At 40.8% G+C, this 21,615-nt stretch overlaps 1 protein-coding gene across 1 annotated transcript in view; it reads left to right on the forward strand.

The window, feature by feature from the left end:
- Positions 1–685: 685 nt before the first annotated feature.
- The window catches only part of LOC115114051 (adenylate cyclase 8 (brain)), a 55,553-nt gene continuing 34,623 nt past the window's right edge, over positions 686–21,615 (forward strand). The window contains exons 1-5 of the mRNA XM_029641975.2: positions 686–781; positions 1,407–1,608; positions 6,548–6,637; positions 9,787–9,959; positions 18,601–18,679. Of these exons, the coding sequence (XP_029497835.2) occupies positions 690–781; positions 1,407–1,608; positions 6,548–6,637; positions 9,787–9,959; positions 18,601–18,679 (636 nt within the window). The 5' untranslated portion in view covers positions 686–689. The remainder of the gene's footprint in view (positions 782–1,406; positions 1,609–6,547; positions 6,638–9,786; positions 9,960–18,600; positions 18,680–21,615) is intronic.

Raw genomic sequence — 21,615 nt, forward strand, 5'->3', positions numbered from 1 at the left:
GACTTATTTCCCTATTTGAACTGTAACTCAGTAAAATCATTGAAATTGTTGCATGTTGTGTTCACATTTTTGTTCGGTATAGTTAATAGTTAACTATAAAAACCTAATAGGGTGTCATGGTGCGAGAGGTCAAAGGGCAAATCCAGTAATTATAGGACAGAGATTTCTCATACATGTCAGCCAGCTCTGCATGGTGACTCACCGGCAACGATATGTGAAGGCGTGGACAGTATATTAGCTAGCAGATGCTACTAGTATTTAGCATCGCTTGCCACCGCTGCTAATGCTAACAGCCCTTGCAAATGCATTTGTTTTGACAGTATTGCGAAACATAACAAACTGTACACACAAAATCCAAACACCATTCGTACATGGAGTTTTCCTCTTTGTTCAGTGACCTTAACTAGTTGTGGTTGTAGTGGTTTAGTATCTTGCTTCTTGAATAATCACTTTACAGTACCCAACCTCTGCCTCATCCCCAGAATCCCCAGCTAACCTCCTTCTGCTCTCCTATTTCTACCTCTATCTCTCTAACGTTTGTGGTGGACCCGTGACGTGACTGTCTGTCGTGGCATTGAAAGGTGGAGCTAGAGATTTTCATATGGCCTTGTATGTCTCTTAAACCCCTCTCTCTTCTTGTTTTTTCTTGTCTTTTCTTCTCCCTTCCCTTCACTGTGCAGTATTCCCAAATGAGGGACGAAGTGTTCAAGTCCAACCTGGTGTGCGCCTTCATCGTGCTCATCTTCATCACGGCCATTCAGAGCCTGCTGCCTTCTGCCAGGTAATAGAGGGACAGCTGTAGGATTGCAGAATTCCGGTAATATTCCTAAAGTTTCCAGGAATTGTTCAACCTGGATTTCTAGAAAACCTGGGCATTTTTGAAAAGTTACCAGAATATTGCAACACTGAACTCCTAGGGGTGGGTGAGAGGAAAGTGGATGAGGTCGACTCCTGATATATACACTTAGAATAAGGATACGACTTATAAGTGCACACTCATTTGAGTGCGCTACAGTTTTCCATTCCCAATTCAATAACATTTTTAATTGGTTTAGATAATGGCGTGCTCTAGTTTGTTTCACTGGTCTATTGTCTTACGTCAGATAGAGTGATGACTCCACCCATGTCAATGCGGTTGAGTAAGAATGAAGAGACAATGGCACATAGTCTCGACAGTCTCGAACTGTCAGGAGTCGTCTATAGTTCAATCAAATCCCATAATGTGATTAATGCTTTCCCACCTTCAACGTTGCTGCAACGATCACATCACCAACTCTTTTCACTGTTTTCACCAGTATTTAATTGAAACATTATACTGTCGCCATACATTTTTCAGCAGCCTTAGTGTTATTGTCCAGGGCTGCGATTGGATCACTTTGTCTACCTTCCATTGCTCATGTCTGCAGGATGGTTACCATGGTGATCCAGTTTTCCGTGCTCATCGTCCTGCACTCATTCCTAGTCCTGGTGACCACGGCGGAGGACTACAAGTGTCTGCCGTTGGTCCTGCGAAAGTCCTGCTGCTGGATCAATGAGACCTACATGGCCCGCAACGTCATCGTCTTTGTATCCATCCTCATCAACTTCCTGGCGGCCATGATCAACATTGTGAGTTTAGCCAGACATTTACACAGCATATGTGCATAAAGATGGTGGCCGGCCTCCATTCTCTAACCACAAATGCCTGTTTCCTAAGTTAGGTTTATTGTAGCTTGCTCTCCGTTACTGTTCTATAAAAAAAAAGAGATCTGCATTTGCACAGTATACAGTTGTGGGCAAATATATTGACACATTTGCAATTTACTAACATAATTCTCTATTCTCAAATAAGTTTAAAAAAAGTCAAATAAAATAAAGTAAAATGTTCTTTGTCACATGCGCCGAATACAACAGATGTAACCTTAACATGAAATGCTTACTTACAAGTCCTTAACCACAATGCAGTTCAAGAAAGAGTTAAGAAAATATTTACTAAATTTAAAAAAAAATAAAAAATACAGAGTAACTCAATATAAGAACAATAAAGATGCTATATACAGTTGAAGTCGGAAGTTTACATACACCTTAGCAAAATACATTTAAACTCAGTTTTTTCACAGTTCCTGACATTTAATCCTAGTAAAAACTCCCTGTTTTAGGTCATGTCAGAATAATAGTAGAGAGAATGATTTATTTCAGATTTTTCATCACTTTCCTAGTGGGTCAAAAGTTTACATACACTCATTTAGTATTTGGTAGCATTGCCTTTAAATTGTTTAACTTGGGTCAAACATTTACGGTAGCCTTTCACAACCTTCCCACAATATGTTGGGTGAATTTTGGCCCATTCCTCCTGAAAGAGCTGGGGTAACAGTCAGTTTTGTAGGCCTCCTTGCTCGCACATGCTTTTTCAATTCTGCCCACACATTTTCTATATGATTAAGGTCCTTTCATGATCTGGACGGACTATAAGAACTTGGTCTCCATTCAAGAAGCCAAAAGTTGTTTTTTTAACAGGTTCGATTTCACACTAGCCTATCGCCCAGGATCCAAGAATCAGAAAGCAGACACCTTGTCCCGGTAACACAATGTCTTTAACGAGGAGAGGAACTCCGAGCCCAACATCCCCAGCTCATGCATTGTGGCCCCTGTGATATGGAGTATTGGGACCACGGTACGACAAGCCGGGACCCAAGAACCTGACTCCAGCATGGGTCCCACTTTATGTTCCATGATCAGCCCGTTCTCAAGTGCTACAATGGGGACACTCCTCTAAATTAACTGGGCATCCAGGGGTTAATCAGACACTGTAACAGTTTTCTTCCGCTGAAGGAGAGGAGGACCAAAATGCAGCGTGGTTAGTGTTCAACATCTTTAATATCGACGATAAACGAGAACACTATAAAACAACAAAAGTGAAAACCGAAACAGTCCTATCTGGTGCAATGACACAAAGACAGAAGACAATCACCCACAAAATACCCACAGAATATGGCTGCCTAAATATGGTTCCTAATCAGAGACAATGATAGACAGCTGCCTCTAATTGAGAACCAATCTAGGCAACCATAGACCTACAAACTACCTAGAAAGGAAACAGCCCCATAAACATACAAAAAACCCTAGACCAGACTAAACACATAAATCCCCCATGTCACACCCTGACCTAACCAAAATAATAAAGAAAACAAAGATAACTAACGCCAGGGCGTGACACACTGGAGTTCCTGAGGCATAAATTCTGGAGGCCCAACATGATTGAGGATGTGAGATCCTGTTCTACCTGTGCCCAAAGCAAGTCCTCATTACAGCGACCGACTGGGTTGCTCCAACCTCTGCCCATCCCGAGCCGGCCCTGGTCCCACCTGTCCGTAGACTTTATCACAGTGTTACCTCCATCCCAAGGGCTTACCACTATTCTGGTGGTCATGGATCGGTTCCCCATTTCCTCGCCTTACCCAAGTTTCCCTCAGCGAAGGATACCGCTGATCTCATTATTACCCATGTCTTTCGACTACACAGACTTCCCCAGGACATTGTCTCAGATTGTGCGTCACACGAACTGGAAGGCCTTCTGGTCATTGTTGGGGGCGTCGTTGAGTCTCTCCTCTGTGTTCTAATGGTTAAACTGAACAGGCCAATAAAGAGCTGGAGAAGTTTCGTCTCCACTCAGGCCAGCAACTGGAGCAAGTTCTCGTCTGGGCGGAATATGCACATAACACACTGCCGAACTCGTCCCCTGGACTGTCGCCATTCGAGTGTGAGTTCGGCCTCTTCCTGAACAAGAGGCCGACACGGAGGTGCCATCAGCCGAGGCGTTAATTCGACAATGTCACCGCACCTGGATCAGAGCGTGATCCTCCTTGCTCCACTCTTCTGCCCGACACCAACGCCAGGCAAACCGGCACCAAAGGCCTGTTTGGCTCCTCCGACTGGGTCAACATGTGTGGCTCTCCACCCGTGATCTTCGCTTAAGGGTGGACTCGCGGAAGCTTGCTCCACGCTACATAGGACCATTCAAGATCCTGAGTTGCACCAACCCGGTCGGTCACCTATCGTCTCCAGCTTCCCAGGTCTATGAGGGTCTGTCCATCCTTTCCTGTCTCAATATGGTAAGGATCAGTCCCTTCTCTCCCCCCACACCTGTCCCTCAGCCCCCTCGACTTGTGGATGGCCGCCCAGCCTACACAGTCCGGCATCTGTTGGAGGCTTGTCAGGTTCGAGGCACCCTGCAGTACCTGGTGGACTGGGAGCGCTACAGTTCTGAGGAGCGGGCTTTGGTGCCTGCCCGGGACAAACTGGATCCGGGACTTGTTTGGGACTTCAACAAACTACATGGTGGTCATCCTGGCTCCACGGCTGGAGCTGCTCCTAGAAGGGGTGGTACTGTCATGGTTCCACCTGTCACCAGAGGGCGGCAGAGACCGTCCTAGAGACATTAACGACACTCAGGTGTGTCCTATTACTCATTATGATATCCCTTTTAAACGAGGTGTGTTTTTTCTGGTTTCCTTTGCAGTAGCTTGAATTGTTTACCATGTGTGTTTGTTTCCTGAGTGAGTTTGAGACTTAGTGTTTTTTTGTTTTTTTCAGTGTACTGTGATCCTGAAGCTGCTTTATCAGTAAAGTATTTATGTTTATCCTTAACCACTGATTCCTTGCCTGGTCTCTTCTCTACACCTGTGTCCAACCTCACAACGTCACAGCTTTACAGCACAGTCAGAGCTGGTTTGGTAAGGGGTTCTCAATGGTATTGGGCCAGTTCAATTCTACGAATGGTTCTTTGCCCAGCAATAGATTCACAGCTGACCCTACTGACCGCAATTTACCTTCTGCAGGCAATGTTCTTCTCTTTTCAGGATCAGAGCAACATTGCTTGCAAGTCATTACTTCCATCAAAGCTTGTGAAATATTCATCATTAGTCTGCGAGGTTGCAAGGTCTAAGTACTGTATGCTTTTAGCACATACAGCCTAGAGGCACACAACAGTGAACTGATTGAGAAAGAGTTTTGTAGCTGTAGAATAAAGAAAAGCAGCATGAACATGGTGAAATAGGGAAAGCAGGACAACTAATACATTCTGCTGTTTATTCATTTACCTTGCTCTTATCAATTTATAAATGACTGTGTGTAACTTATATTGGGGGAAAAACAGCAAGTAGATGTTTTTCTACTTGGAACCAACAGGTTCACTCAACCTTATTCATGGTTTCCTCATGTGTAAAGGTGGTGGAATTAAGTCAGGGTCAGAATACAGCATATCTGTAGACATACCTCCATTTCTGTAAACTCCACTCCAAACGGAATATCTGTCTGGCACATGTGTAAAACCTTGCTTAAGTTCAAGGTCAGAATATGTGTAGAGAGAGAAAAGTGCATAAAAAGGAATGAAGTTCCTTCTACTCACTCATAACTTGGGTCAGAATTTCCCCCCAAATCTTTCTGCCTCTCTGCTGCATGTAGGCTATCAGCCAGCCATACCGTGGTGAACGCACCAATTTGTAAGTCGCTCTGGATAAGAGCGTCTGCTAAATGACTTAAATGTAAATGTAATACCGAATATTGATGATGTAAATCAGGGATCATCAACTATTTTCTTGAGTGGATGGTTAGGGGGCCTGAACATAATTTCAAATAATTTGTAAACTGCACATTGACTGCAAGAAGTTGACCACAAGAAGCACAAACAAATACAATATTTGACTAAAACACAATGTCAAACCTTTCATTTGTATACTATCACGTACATTGTAGCTGATATGCTGGTGTTTTTACAGTGTTTTGTGTTTGTATTGCTTAGAACGTGAGGGTCCAAATTAAAATCACCTGAACTGAAAAACCGTGTGCGAGCAAGGAGGCCTACAAACCTGACTCAGTTACACCAGCTCCGTCAGGAGGCATGGGCCCAAATTCACCCAAGTTATTGTGGGAAGCTTGTGGAAGGCTACCCGAAATGTTTGACCCAAGTTTTAAAAAATGTATGCAATGCTACCAAATACTAACTGAGTGTATGTAAACGTCTGACCCACTGGGAATGTGATGAAAGAAGTAGAAGCTGAAATAAAAAGTGGTGATCTTAACTGACCTAAAACAGGGAATTTTTACTAGGATTAAATGTAAGGAATTGTGAAAAACTGAGTTTAAATGTATTTAGCTTAGGTGTATGTAAACTTCCGACTTCAACTATAGGTGGCTTGCTACAGACACTTGACTGGAGACCGTATATCAAGCCATGCATGTTTGGATATCTCCGTAATCTCCGTACAGGGCAAGCTGGGAAAAAAGGCACAACTGGGTGCCTGGGAGCTCCATTCAGGGCTGACCAGGATGGGGTAGGGATGTGGGTGGTGAACTTGACAATGTCACGATGACTTGTGGGCAGTGTGTTCCTAACAACAATGACAATGGTATATAAAATATATATACTTGATGAGTGGTAGGGCAGGTGCTCGTGCTCTCTGCACGTGCCTGTATTTGAGTATTCATTCACTGATCGAGTATGCATACACTGATTATTTATAGAGACAATAATGTACAACACTGACCTCTCTCTATTCCTCTCTTGCAGCTGTGGTGTGATTTTGACAAGTCCAGCACTTTCAGCAACCAGACCTTCAACACATCCACCCCCATCCCTGACATCTGCTTCTACCCTGAGGTAACTGTACTAGACAGTAATACTTTACATTAAGTTGGTTTTATACCTGCGTAGTAACACTAACTACAGTACTAACAATATGGTATTAACATGGCATTATTTAGTATTTCAGGGGAACACTTCACAGGGTGCAACTAAGATAACATGTTATCCAGCCACGTAGGCACATGTGTGCCTGGGCCCACCCACTGGGGAGCCCCTCTACTTGCCAATATTCCAAACGGGACATTATTAGAATTTTTACCGAAACATGCAAACACCCTCAGATAGAATTCATAGCTAACAGTGCATCTGGAAAGTCTGGTGGACGAATTTGGGTTAGGCGGATGCCAGGAGAACCCTACCTGTCCGAATGCTTAGTGCCAGCTGTACAATTTGGAGTAATGGACTGGGGCTGTTTGTCATCGTTCGAGTTAGGCCCCTTAGTTCCAGTGAAGGGAAATCTTAACTCTACAGCATACAATGACATTCTAGACGATTCTGTGCTTCCAACTTTGTGGCAACAGTTTGGGGAAGGCCCATTCATGTTTCAGCATGACAATGCCCACATGCACAAAGCTATGTCCATACAGAATGGTTTGTCAAAATCACTGTGGAAGAACTTGACTGGACTGCACAGAGCCCTGACCTCAACCATTGAACACTTTTGAGATGAATTTGAACACTGAATGCAAGTCAGGCCTAATCAGTGCCTGACTTCACTAATGCTCTTGTGGCTGAATGGAAGCAAGTACCCGCAGCAATGTTCCAAAAATATTGTGGAAAGCATTCCCGGAAGAGCGGAGGCTGTTATAGCAGCAAAGGGGGGACCAAATCCATATTTTAATGCCCATGATTTTGGAATGAGATGTTCATCAAGCATGTTTCCACATACTTTTGGTCATGTAGTGTATATCTTCTCATCACTCAAGTCCGTGGCTTGCGTCAATGCCATTTCAACTCAGGAAATGTATAGGACTTTAATTCACAACATTGAAATAAAAATCCCAATATAAATGAATTGGCAATTTCCAGCTCATTAAATAAAACAATTTAATTTCCTGAACTTAACTGTTTTTGTGCCCTTCTACTGTATAATGTTCATTAAAGGGGAAATCTGGGACAGCTGAAAGGAAGGGTAGGAGAATTCATACAGCTATTAACATAGCCGTGGGAAGTAGGGGTGCAAAGGGTGCTGAAGCACCCCTGGAGAATCGGAATGAAAAAATTACAATAATATAAGAAATACAGCGAAAGTGTTCACCCCCTTGGCATTTTTCCACTTTCGCTGTATTTCTTATATTATTGTAATTTTTTCATTCCGATTCTCCAGGGGTGCTTCAGCACCCTTTGCACCCCTACTTCCCACGGCTATGTTAATAGCTGTATGAATTCTCCTACCCTGGAATTAAAATATATTTTGGGGGGTTTGTATCATTTGATTTACAGAACATGCCTACCACTTTGAAGATGCAAAATATTTTTTCCTGTGAAATAAACAAGAACTAAGACAAAAAAACAGAAAACTTGAGCCTGCATAACTATTCACCCCCCAAAATCAATACTTTGTATAGCCACCTTTTGCAGCAATTACAGCTGCAAGTCTCTATAGCTTGGCACATCTAGTCACTGGGATTTTTGTCCATTCTTCAAGGCAAAACTGCTCCAGCTCCTTCAAGTTGGATGGGTTCCGCTGGTTTACAGCAATTTTAAGTCATACCACAGATTCTCAATTGGATTGAGGTCTGGGCTTTGACTAGGCCATTACAAGACATTTAAATGTTTCCCCTTAAACCACGTGAGTGTTGCTTTAGCAGTATGCTTAGTGTCATTGTCCTGCTGGAAGGTGAACCTCCGTCCCAGTTTCAAATCTCTGGAAGACTGAAACAGGTTTCCCTCAAGAATTTCCCTGTATTTAGCGTCATCCATCATTCCTTCAATTCTGACCTGTTTCCCAGTCCCTGCCAATTAAAAACATCCCCACAGCATGACGCTGCCACCACCATGTTTCACTGTGGGGATGGGTTTCTTGGGGTGATGCGAGGTGCTGGGTTTGCGCCAGACATTTTCTTTGATGGCCAAAAAGCTCAATTTTAGTCTTATCTGACCAGAGTACCTTCTTCCTTATGTTTGGGGAGTCTCCCACATGCCTTTTGGCGAACACCAAAGGTGTTTGCTTATTTTTTTCTTTAAGCAATGCCTTTTTTTCTGGCCACTCTGTCGTAAAGCCCAGCTCTGTGGAGTGTGCGGTTTAAAGTTGTTCTATGGACAGATACTCCAATCTCCGCTGTGGAGCTTTGCAGCTCCTTCAGGGTTATCTTTGGTCTCTTTGTTGCATGTCCTCCTTGCCTGGTCCGTGAGTTTTGGTGGGCGGCCCTCTCTTGACAGGTTTGTTGTGGTGCTAAATTCTTTCAATTTTTTAAATAATGGATTTAGTTTCTGAATGGTTTCTATAACCCAACCCTGATCTGTATTTCTCCACAACTTTGTCCCTGACCTATTTGTAGAGTTCCTAGGTCTTCATGGTGATGCTTGCTTGGTGATGCCCCTTGCTTAGTGATGTTGCAGACTCTGGGGCCTTTCAGAACCGGTGTATATATACTGAGATCATGTGACAGATCATGTGACACTTAGATTGCACACAGGTGTACTTTAACTAATTATGTGACTTCTGAAGGTAATTGGTTGCACCAGATTAATTAATTTTTTTCATTTCACTTCACCAATTTGGACTATTTTGTGTATGTTCATTACATGAAATCTAAATCTAAATCCATTTAAATTGCAGGTTGTAATGCAACAAAGAAGGGAAAAAGCCAAGGGGGATGAATACTTTTGCAACGCACTGTATATATCATTTGATTATATATTTGTTTTAGTTACAAAAGTATTGCACTGGGCCTTTACTAGTCCTGCAAATGTTTTTTTTTATCTCAGCAACATCTACCCTCGGCTATGGCTGTTTACAAACAATGGAGTAAAATGTGCTTATATTTTGGCCTTTGAGGTGCAGTACAACATCACAAACCAAACTAAGCTCATGTGGCATTTATAGTTATATTCTTCAAGAACGAATGGCTATATAAAATGTATTTAAAAGTCCAAAAATGTATGTACCAATTCCAGATTACCCCTGTAAGTGTTGTGTGTGTCAATGTTTTCCTCCACAGTATTTTGTGTTCACGGGGGTGCTCGCCATGGTGACGTGCGCGGTGTTCCTGCGACTGAACTCGGTCCTAAAGCTCGCTGTGCTCCTGGTCATGATTGCTATCTACTCCCTACTCACTGAAGCCTTCTACACCTCCCTGTTTTTACGCTACGACTATGTCCACCACAACACAGAGTGAGTGATGTAACATTACAGTGTATCTTAACACCAAAATGCCTTCAATTGTTTGCTCCCAAATATAGGCATTATCTACAATAATTTAGTCAATTAAGATGGTGCGTACCTTTACCAATCATTTGGGAATTTGTTATACAGTACGTAGATGGATACACGACAAATGTCGTGGTACTTGGACTTATCTTGACATTAGACTGCTTTTGATGGCCCCACAGGGAGCTAGTGTTTTAGCACAAGGTCGCTACCCTTTTCTCTCTGTTTCTTTGTCTTACATTAGCCATTGAAACTACTGTTAGTGACTTTCACTGTGGCTGTATTAACCACTCACACGGCTGCGAAGTGAGCGGAAATAGATTCCCATCTCAATGCCGCCTGTACTATTTCATCGCATGTTGGTCCACTAACCCCACAATAGTTGTTTTAATGACATGTTTCAAGCCTGACATCAAAGCAGACGTACAAATTCCTACATTTTGACCGTATCTATCCCCCATTGTCATATTAGTACATAATGCATCATCCATCCGATCCACATAATCATCCTTCTGTCGGAACCTGTGTACAGTTACTAATTTTACTCACACTCGAAACAATATATTCCCACCTGTGGTTAAGAATCCCTCAATTTCGTAATTTGCTATCCCCGAGTCACATGCTTCGTGTACAGAGGACCAAGCCGACATTCGATGTTCCTGTGCGAGTGTTGGCAACACGGCTCCTGGCAAAGCGAGTATTCAATATGATCATAATCACCAGCATGAAACCCCAAAATTCATCCCTCTTTCCTCAGGAAACTGATAAATCCCTCTTTTACTGGATCCGGTGCCTCTTTCATAATATTATGCATTTCGCTCATGCTCAGTGGCTGATGATGCTGAAATTTGATCCGTACTTGGGGATATGCATCATCGGGAATAGGGTTATACTCCCATGGTACAATTTGTCCCGGATAAAATGTAACAGTGTGTTCGTACTGGGCGCACATTTCTATGATAACCTAGATCATGCTGATCCACTATCCAGTAAGGGACTACTATATCTGGACTCTTAATGCACATGTCCTCTGCCTCTCGCAACCCATACAGGTCTTTTTTTCTCTTTAACCTGTTGCTTCTACTCGGGACGCTTGCGTCCCAACTAGAGCTCTGGAAATGCAAATACGCTACGCTAAATGCTAATAGTATTAGTTAAAACTCAAAAGTTCATTAAAATACACATGCAGGGTATCGAATTAAAGCTACACTCGTTGTGAATGCAGGCAACAAGTCAGATTTTTAAAATGCTTTTCGGCGAAAGCATGAGAAGCTATTATCTGATAGCATGTAACACCCAAAAAGACCCACAGGGGAGGTAAACAAAATAATTAGCATTTCGGCGTTACACAAACCGCACAATAAAATAGAAAACATTCATTACCTTTCACCATCTTCTTTGTTGGCACTCCTAGATGTCCCATAAACACTATTTGGGTCTTTATTTCGATTAAATCGGTCCATATAAAGCCTAGATATCGTTATATGTAGACTGTGTGATAAACGAAAAAAAACATTGTTTCAAAACGTAACGTCATTTTTTAAAATTCAAAAAGTCGACGATAAACTTTCACAAAACACTTCGAAATACGTTTGTAATGCAACTTTAGGTATTAGTAAACGTTAATAAGCGATAAAATTCATCAGGAGGCGATGTAAAGATCATTAGCTGTCCGTCTGGAAAAATGTCCGGCTAGAAACTCAACGAAAATATCCGGTCCTAGACCATAGGAGATACGGTGCCCTGCTTGTGTTTGACCAAGAAAAAACTCGAAGGGAAATGACAAGACTCTAGACACCGTGTGGAAGCTGTAGGTACTGCAACCTCAGTCAATTAATTGTGGTTCACCTTTATCAATGGGTTCAAGTAGCGCATGGATATATTTTCCCATTTTCAGTGATCAGTTTTTCCTGTGCTTTTCGATGTAAATGCCGTTCTGGTAAAGCCACAGCAGTGATTTAACCAGTTTTATAAACGTCTGAGTGTTTTCTATCCACACAGACTAAGCAAATGCATATACTATATTCCTGGCATGAGTAGCAGGGCGCTGAAATGTTGCGCGATTTTTAACAGAATGTTCAAAAAAGTAGAGGGTCGACTTAAGAGGTTAAGAGAGAGGTATAATGGTGGCTTCAAGATGTGACCTGTTGTCACCTTATAGCGAACGGCGGAGGCATATACTCCTCCACATATTTTGATACTGTTGAAGCGCAACCCTGAGTTGTTTTATTTGTTTTTGTCTGTCCTCAAGGACTTCCTGGTTTAGGTTTTGACTCTTTTCTAGCGCAATAGCCAATTCCTGCTTTTATTAATTTAATATATGGGCATTCCCTTCAGATACGCCCAGTTTTTTATTCAACGCCTCTTTCTTGTCTACCGCCTGTACCATTTTACCTCGCAAGTCTCCATTTTTCACTTTTTCCATCTTTATCCACTGCTGATAAATTGGCCAGCATCCCGGAGTTGCCTCTGCACTGTTGACGTTGAGACAGGTGTTTTGCGGTATTATTTAATGAAGCTGCCAGTTCAGGAATTGTAAGACCTCTGTTTCTCGAAATAGACACTCTAATGTACTTGTCTTTTTGCTCAGTAGTGCACCGGGGCCTCTCACTCCTCTTTCTATTCTGGTTAGAGCCAGTTTGCGCTGTTCTGTGAAGAGAGTAGTACACAGTGTTGATGAGATCTTCAGTTTCTTGGCAATTTCTCGCATGGAATAGCTTTAATTTCTCAGAACAAGAATAGACTGACAAGTTTCAGAAAGTCCTTTCTTTCTGGCCTTTTTGAGACTGTATTCAAACCCACAAATGCTAGTCTAAAGAAGTCCATTTTTTTGTTTCTTTAATCAGCACAACAGTTTTCAGCTGTGCTAACATAATTGCAAAAGGGTTTGCTAATGATCAATTAGCATTTTAAAATGATAAACTTGGATTAGCTAACACAACGTGCCATTGGAACACATGAGTGATGGTTGCTGATAATGGGCCTCTGTACGCCTATGTGGATATTCCATTCAAAATCAGCCGTTTCCAGCTAAAATAGTCATTTACAACATCAACAGTTTCTATTCTGATCAATTTAACGTTATTTTAATGGACAATAAATGTGCTTTTCTTTCAAAAACAAGGACATTTCTAAATGACCCCAAACTTTTGAGCAGTAGTGAATTAGGGCCTACAAAAGGGGGACCCTTGGGACGCATGCTGCCCGCAGGCTGCCAGTTGCCCAACCTTGCTCCTGGTGTCTCCACTCTACATCTGCTAGTTAGTGAAGTAACACACTCATACATCTTTTTATTTTCCAAGAGGCCATTTAGTCTGCGACAGCAGGCTAAAAGCTCCCTTCTAAATGACTCTCAGACATTGAGTTACAATCTTTTTCCACTTCTTCCAAGTATTTGTCCGTAAAACACTGAAGCTCTACTATGGCATGGTGGCATATCAGAAACTTTGAATATCTCAAAATAGAGGCCTTACATACAATATTTTGATCTTTGACTGTTGATGTGCTCCACGAACTCCTGTCACGAGCTCCGATCCTTCCTGCGCCTCAACCTGTTGTTTTGGCCTGTTGTTTCCAAAGTTTTTATTTGTTTGATTTTATTTTGTTCATAAGTGTTTGTGTCAACACCCGCTGCCAACTAGCTAGGTTGCAATTGAGTCATATGTCCTTATCCGAATGGCCTGTGCTTCCTGGATCTTGCCTGCCAAAGAAGTCATCTCCACCTGCTTCTCCTCCTCCATCTTGTAGTGAAGTAGATGGAGAACAGCAAGAGGATTGTTTCAATCAGCACTGGTCCCATGTCACAAGTTGTACAAACCAAAGGCAGTGGCATGCTGCTAAGCGAACTGGAGTGTCTGCAAGATGTTTGAAAGCAGATTGATATAAGAAAATGGAGTCTGTCATAGTTCATGTAGGATTCAACTACATTATGAAGGGCAGCTCAGAACAGCTGAAGATGGATTTTCAAGAACTGATTGGGTCTCTGCTTGACACCAACAAATGCCCCATAATATCTGGCCTGTGACCTGCCTAAATTATGGCATTCAACGTTTCAGCAGACCTTTTACCCTTCATAACAGGCTACGAGACTATTGCAGCTCTGTGGGTGTAACATTTAATGACAATTTTGATACCTTCTGGAAACAAAGCTCATATTATAAGGAGGATGGGATCCACCCAAATCATTTGGGTTCCTGGATCCTTTCACAGCATTATAAGGCTGTGTTGAGACAATGACTTATCAATGACCCAAGCCCAGCTCAGTTAATCCCTTCCATTGTGTTGCTGAGTTGTCACAATACTTCAGCAAATGTATATTATCCCAGGGGCGTTGGAAGATGGAATGTAAGTAACCTAATTTTTGTACCTCTTACTTCCCTGAATGTCTCTGCTGATCCTATAGCTATTGTATGCAGTAATCATGTGAACCAGAGTTATACTGTTATAATTGAGGCAGTGTGCCCTAGTAGGATGTCCACTGCATGCAGCTCACACTGCACTAACATAAATAACATGAGAATGTCTGCTACATTTCCCAGTAATGCAATGAAAATAATCAGGTATGCCAGAAAAGTGCTGAAAATTGCCCACGTTAACATATAGCTTAAGAAACAAGGTTTTTGAAATCAATAATTTGCTAGTAACAGATAACATTCATATTCTGACAATCTCTGAAATGCACTTAGATAATACCTTTGATGATACAGTGGTAGCAATACATAGTTATACCATCTACAGAAAAGACAGACATGCCAAAGGTGGAGGTGTTGCTGTTTATATTCAGACCACATTCATGTAAAGCTTATAGAGGATCTCATGTTAAATTCTGTTGAAGTAATATGGCTACAGATTCATCTGCCTCACCTAAAGCCCATTATTGTGGGAAACTGCTATAAACCAACAAGTGCTAACAGTCACTATCTGGATAGCATTTGTGAAATTCTTGATAATATATGTGAAAGCAACAGAGAGGTATATTTTCTGGGTGATTTTAAATATTGATTGGCTGTCCACTCAAGACAAAGTTTCAAACTCTAACTAGTGCCTGCAACCTTGTTCAGGTTATCAGTCACCTACCATGGAAGTTACAAACAGCACAGGAATGAAATCATCAACATGTATTGGTCAGATCTTTACTAATGTTGCAGAAATTTAGTAGTATCCAAACCCATGTAGTGATCACATTATAGTAGCCTTATCTAGGAAAACCAAAGTTCCAAAGGCTGGGCCTAATATAGTGTATAAGAGGTCATGCAATATGTTTTGTATTAAGTTGATGATGTAAAAAATATTTGCTGGTCTGTAGTGTGTACTGGGGAGCAACCCAACACTGCACTTGACACATTTATGAAATTGCTTATTCCAGTTACTAATAAGCATGCACCCATTAAGAAAATGACTGAAAAACTGTTAAATCCCCATGGAATGATGAGGAATTGAACAATTGTATGGTTGAGAGGGATAAGACAAAAGGAATGGCAAGTATGTCTGGCTGCAGAACCTATTGGCAAACATACTGCAAATTCAGAAATCATGTGACTAAACTGAATGAAAAGGAAGAATCTACACTATGAAACAAAGCATAAAGAATGATAGCAAAAACCTTTGGAGCACCTTAAATGACATTTTGGGTATAAAGGAAAACTCACCTTCATCATTCATTGAATCAGATGGCTCATTCATCACAAAACCGACTGATATTTTAAATTGCTTTAATTATATTTTCATTAGCAACATTAGCAAACTTAGGCATGACATGCTGGCAACAAACGCCGACACTACATATCCAAGTATAACTGATAAAATTATTAAAGACAATCATTGTCATTTTAAATTCTGTAAAGTAAGTGTGGAAGATGTGAAACAATTATTGTTGTCTATCAACTATGACAAGCCACCGGGGTCTGACAACTTGGATGGAAAATGACTGAGGATAATAGTGGATGATATTGCCACTCCTAGTTGTCATATCTTCAATTTATGCTTACTAAAAGTGTGTGCCCTCAGGCCTGGAGGGAAGCAAAAGTCATTCCTCTACCCAAGACTCAAATTGCTGACCAATCGGCCTTTTACCAACCCTTAGTAAACTTTTGTAAAAAAGGGTGTTTGACCAGATACAATGCTATTTTACTGTAAAGAAATGGACAACAGACTTTCAGACTTTACTTATAGGGAAGGACATTCAACAATCATGGCACTTACACAAATTACGTATGATTGGCTAAGATAAATTGATGATAAAGAGATTGTGGGAGCTGTTTTGTTAGTCTTAAGTGCGGCCTTTGACATTATCTGGTGATGGAAAAACACGTGTTATGGCTTTACACCCCCTGCTATATTGTGGACAAAGAGTTGCATGTCTAACAGAACATAGAGGGTGTTCTTTAACTTCTTATGATATAGGGGACTGTTGCGTGCCACTTGGAGAAAAAAAACAGGGAAAATGCAGCGTGGCAAATTCAAAAAATGATATAAAAATCAAACTTTCAATTAAAGCTACACTCGTTGTGAATCCAGCCAACATGTCAGATTTTTAAAAGGCTTTTTGCGAAAGCATAAGAAGCTCTTATCTGATGACAGCACAATGTCAACAAAGAGAGTAGCATATTTCAACCCTGCAGGCGCTACACAAAACGCTGAAATAAAATATAAAACATGCATTACCTTTGACGAGCTTCTTTTGTTGGCACTCCAATATGTCCCATAAACATCACAATTGGTCCTTTTGTTCGATTAATTCCGTCCATATATATCCAAATGTCCATTTATTTGACGCATTTGATCCAGAAAAAAACAGCTTCCAAAAAACGCAACATTTCAAAAGTTGCCTATAAACTTTGCTAAAATATTTCAAACTACTTTTGTAATACAACTTTAGGTATTTTTAAACATTAATAATAGATCAAATTGTAGACGGCGCAATCTGTTTTCAATACAGGAAATTAACAAACCATGCTGCTGTTTACATCTTGTGCAACTCTCAATAGTGTAACGTTGTTCCTGGATGTGCTTCTTCTTCATTGCACAAATGAATAACCTCAACCAAATTCCAAAGACTGGTGACATCCAGTGGAAGTGGTAGGAACTGAAAAAGGTTCCTAAGAAATATCCCATGGCAATGACAATTCAGGGAACAGACAGAGGCAACAAAAAAAATCTGAACAGTTAGTCCTCAGGGTTTTGCTGCTACATAAGTTCCGTTATACTCACAGACATGATTCAAGCAGTTTTAGAAACTTCAGAGTGTTTTCTATTTACATCTACTAATAATATGCCTATCTTATATTCCTGGCATGAGTAGCAAGAAGTTGAAATTGGGCACGCTATTTATCCAAAAGTGAAAATGCTGCCCCCTATACAGGTTAACTGAAGCCTCTCCAACATAATCCAGGTAGAATCAGGATTTCCCCAGGGCAGCTGTCTAGGCCCCTTACTTTTTCAATCTTTGCTAATGACCTGCCTCTGGCCTTGAGTAAATCCAGTGTGTCGATGTATGCAGATGACTCAACACTATACACTTCAGCATCTACAGTTATTGAAATCAATGCAACATTTAACAAAGAGCTGCAGTTAGTTTCAGAATGGGTGGCTGGGAATAAGTTAGTCCTAAATATTTCAAAAACTAAAAGTATTGTGTTTGGGACAAATCATTCACTAAACCCAAAACCTCAACTAAATCTTGTAATAAATATTGTGGAAATTGAGAAAGTTGAGGTGACTAAGCTCCTTGGAGTTACCCTGGAGTGTAAAATGTCATGGTGATAACATGTTGATACAACAGTAGCTACGATGGGGAGAAGTAAGTTTAGCAGGTTCTACAGGTTCTGGTTTTGTTCACCTGGACTACTGTTCAGTCGTGTGGTCAGGTGCCACAAAGGTGGACCTCGGAAAATTACAATTGGCTAAGAACAGGGCAATATGGCTAGCCATTAAATGTACACAAAGTGGAGGAGAGATTGACTTCATCACTAGTTGTTTTTGTAAGAAGTGTTTACATGCTGAATGCACCGAGGTGTCTGTTTAACCTACTGACACACAGCTCGGACACCCATACATACCCCACAAGACATGCCACCAGAGGTCTCTTCACAATCCCCAAGTCCAGATAAGACCATTGGAGGTGCACAGTACTACATAGAGCCATGGATACATGGAGCTCTATTCCACATCAGGTAGCTGATGCAAGTAGTAGAATCAGATTTTTAAAAAACAGATACAAATACAACTTCTAGAACAGCAGGGACTGTGGGGAGACACACACACACACAGACACATAAGACAAGCATTCTAAACACACAAACACATGGATGTTGTACTGTAAATATGTGATAGTGGAGTAGTGGCCTGAGTGAACACACTAAATGTACAGCCGCGTTGTAGGGAAACGGACAGCACTTGGCTTTAACTTGAGCCGACATCCGCATAGTGTTTACTGTGACTGCGATTCCCTGTGAACGTCGGGAACATTACCTACTCTTTTGCTATTTTACAATACGTCTTGGATTGCATTCTGGCTACTCTACTTGAACTATTCTGTAACTTTTTTCCCTAAGTAGAATTATTTTGAAAACGTATTGTTGCAATAGAAACTGTTTTGTTTCCACAGAAACTTCCTTGGGACTAAAGAGACCTCCTTGCTTCTGATGGCTATGTTCCTCCTTGCTGTATTTTACCACGGGCAGCAGGTAAGATGATTTTTGCATATTCACTAATGTAATTATTAAGTTATTAGCTAATCCTATTATAAAGACACATTAGCTGTTATGGGTTTGCAACAGAACCAATTATGCACTATGGGTGTGATAGATGTGAAAAAGTGCTTCCTGGTATATACAGAGTCAGCAGCTGATGAGGAGGACACATTTCTTTTGAGCTCAATCTACTGAATAGCATCCTTTGATCTCTTTGATCATTTGGTCTGCGCTGGTCAGAGACAGATGGGAGATGAGTCCTTTGTACTGTCGCCATATGAAATTGAAAAAAAGAAATGCCCCCATTTGAAGATCTTCAATGTCATTGAGACACTCTTGTCAATGGCTTTCTTTGATTTTAGCGCTTTGTCGGTTTGTTGAGTCAAAGCGTCTGTTACGTTTTTAGATGCATGGATAAGGCAGAGAGACAAAGTCGTGGGTTCGGAATTGATGCTTTACAGGACAGCTTCTACCTGAAAAACTGGAAGGATTCACATGTAAAGTTATACATATGATCGGTATGGTCTGTGTGCCAAATGAAAAGGAATCTTTGATAAGAAAAATAATCACAGTATTTAAAAAAATTATATACTGTATGTGGTTGTATATTCTTATAGAAATAAATCAATACCTTTTGTCAAATTCTAGATAAACTTACATGTAGATGAAATCAATATGGACAGAATGTAGTCAGATGTACCAGCTTCGTTACTCCACTATAATTAAGGTAGCTGGATATTTATACACAGACCACAGACCAGGGCTTAATAAGCCCCTGCTAATAAACTCTTGTTAAAAGTTGATTTGTGGAATTTCTTTCCTTATTGCGTTTTAGCCAATCATTTGTGTTGTGAGGAAGATATTTGGTAAAAGACCAAGTCCATATTATGGCAAGAACAGCTCAATTAAGCAAATACAAACAGTCAGTCAATCCGGAACATTTCAAGAACTTTGAATGTTTCTTCAAGTGCAGTTGCAAAAACCATCAAGCGCTATGATGAAACTGGCTCTCATGAGGACCGTCACAGGAAAGGAAGACCCAGAGTTACCTCTGCTGCAGAGGATAAGTTCATTAAAGTTAACTGAACCTCAGATTGTAGCCCAACTAAATGGTTCACAGAGTTCAAGTAACAGACACATCTCAACATCAACTGTTCAGAGGAGAATCAGGCCTTCATGGTCTATTTGCTGCAAAGAAATCACTACTAAAGGACACCAATAATAATAAGAGACTTGCTTGGGCCAAGAAACACAAGCAATGGACATCAGACAGGTGGAAATCTGTCCTTTTGGTCTGATGAGTTCAAATTATACATTTTTGGTGACACTGTCAGTAATCTATTTAGAATTCAAGGCACACTTAACCAACTTGGCTACCACAGCATTCTGCAGCGATACCCCATCCCATCTGGTTTGCGCTTAGTGGGACTATCATTTGTTTTTCAACAGGACAATGACCCAAAACACACCATTTTGTCAGAAGACAACCATTCAGATCTTCCTATGACCATTTAAAGTTCCTCTGTCGAATAAACTTGTATTTGCATCCCTCTGGTGGCCAGCAGCATCATTACATCGATTTATAGCGCTTCACTTCAACTTTACGTCAAAGGAGCAGTCCATAGAAAAACATTTATCCAGCTCAACTGCTTCACGATACAGACATGGCAAAGCAATTGCCGAATTTGTCTCGAGCAGGCAGATCTAAATATAAAACTTTAATAACTCTACGATAAAAAAGTAATTTTGTGTGGAAGTAAAACATTGCAGACGCATTGCTTATGCTCAGAATGAAAAAAATCGAGCTCTTTACAAAGCCCTTCTCCCCGTATCTATAGGAGGGGCGCATGCTTTTTAAATAGCCCAAATGTTGATTTAAACGTTCACAATTTTAATCGATTTTGACTATTACTAATGTCATGATATGGTTGGTATCAAGAACTATATACAGTGTGGACATTTTATAAAGTATGAAAATGTTTTCTTTCCAAAAAAAGTGTGTAATCATATCCTCATATTTGTATATGTTTTATGATACTTTTATTGTGTACTAGATCATATGGGTTGAAAATAGTTTTCTTCTCAGACAAACAATTCCAGGTGAAAGCCAAAGGTCATAGCTTTCTAAGGGGGTGGCGGACACATGACTGCATTAATAAAATATTTCCCTTTGCTATATTGATGACTAACGCCATAGTGAAACAGTGCAAAACATTTGTCAGCTCAACTGTTAAATTAGAATTTTAGAGAGGAGAGGCGCTGTGATACAAGGTGTTTTTTTTTTATCTGTTTTTTTAATGTTAAACTTTCTTTTGGCCTGAGTAACCGCTGATGGCAGAGCATTACACGATGACATGGCTCTATAAAGTACGTAACTGAGCGACGCATTAAATCTGTTTTTAGTTTGGGTACCGTGAAGAAACCCCTCAACCCTCAACCATGAAAGACAGGCATGCATGTTGTTGATGTTAGTTCTGTGTGTGCAGTTCAGGGAAAGGTGTGTTGCTTTGTTTTCAGCCAGCTGCAGCTTTTCTACGTCTTTCTTTGCTGCCCCTGATCATATTACAGTATGACAATAAGTAAGATGGGACAAGATCAAACCTGAACAACTAGTACAGTTGATCTTTGTGTCAAAAATGCAGAAAATATTTTTACAACAGACATACCCCTCCCCATCTTCACAAGAACTTTGTCAACATGACTTGACCATGATAACTGACCATCCAATGTTACTCCTAGGAGTTTAACCTCTCCAACTTGTTCAATGGTCACTCACTTTATTCACAACTCCAGTTGAGGTGTAGGTCTACGAGAATTCTTTGTTCCAAGCACATTGCTTTTGGTTTTAGATGTATGTAAGACCCGTTTATTGTTAATTACCCATTCTGATAGTAACTCCATGCTAAGAGTCTCAGTGAGCTCACTGGCTG

This window comes from Oncorhynchus nerka, linkage group LG9b (genome assembly GCF_034236695.1).
Source record: "Oncorhynchus nerka isolate Pitt River linkage group LG9b, Oner_Uvic_2.0, whole genome shotgun sequence".
NCBI lineage: Eukaryota > Metazoa > Chordata > Actinopteri > Salmoniformes > Salmonidae > Oncorhynchus > Oncorhynchus nerka.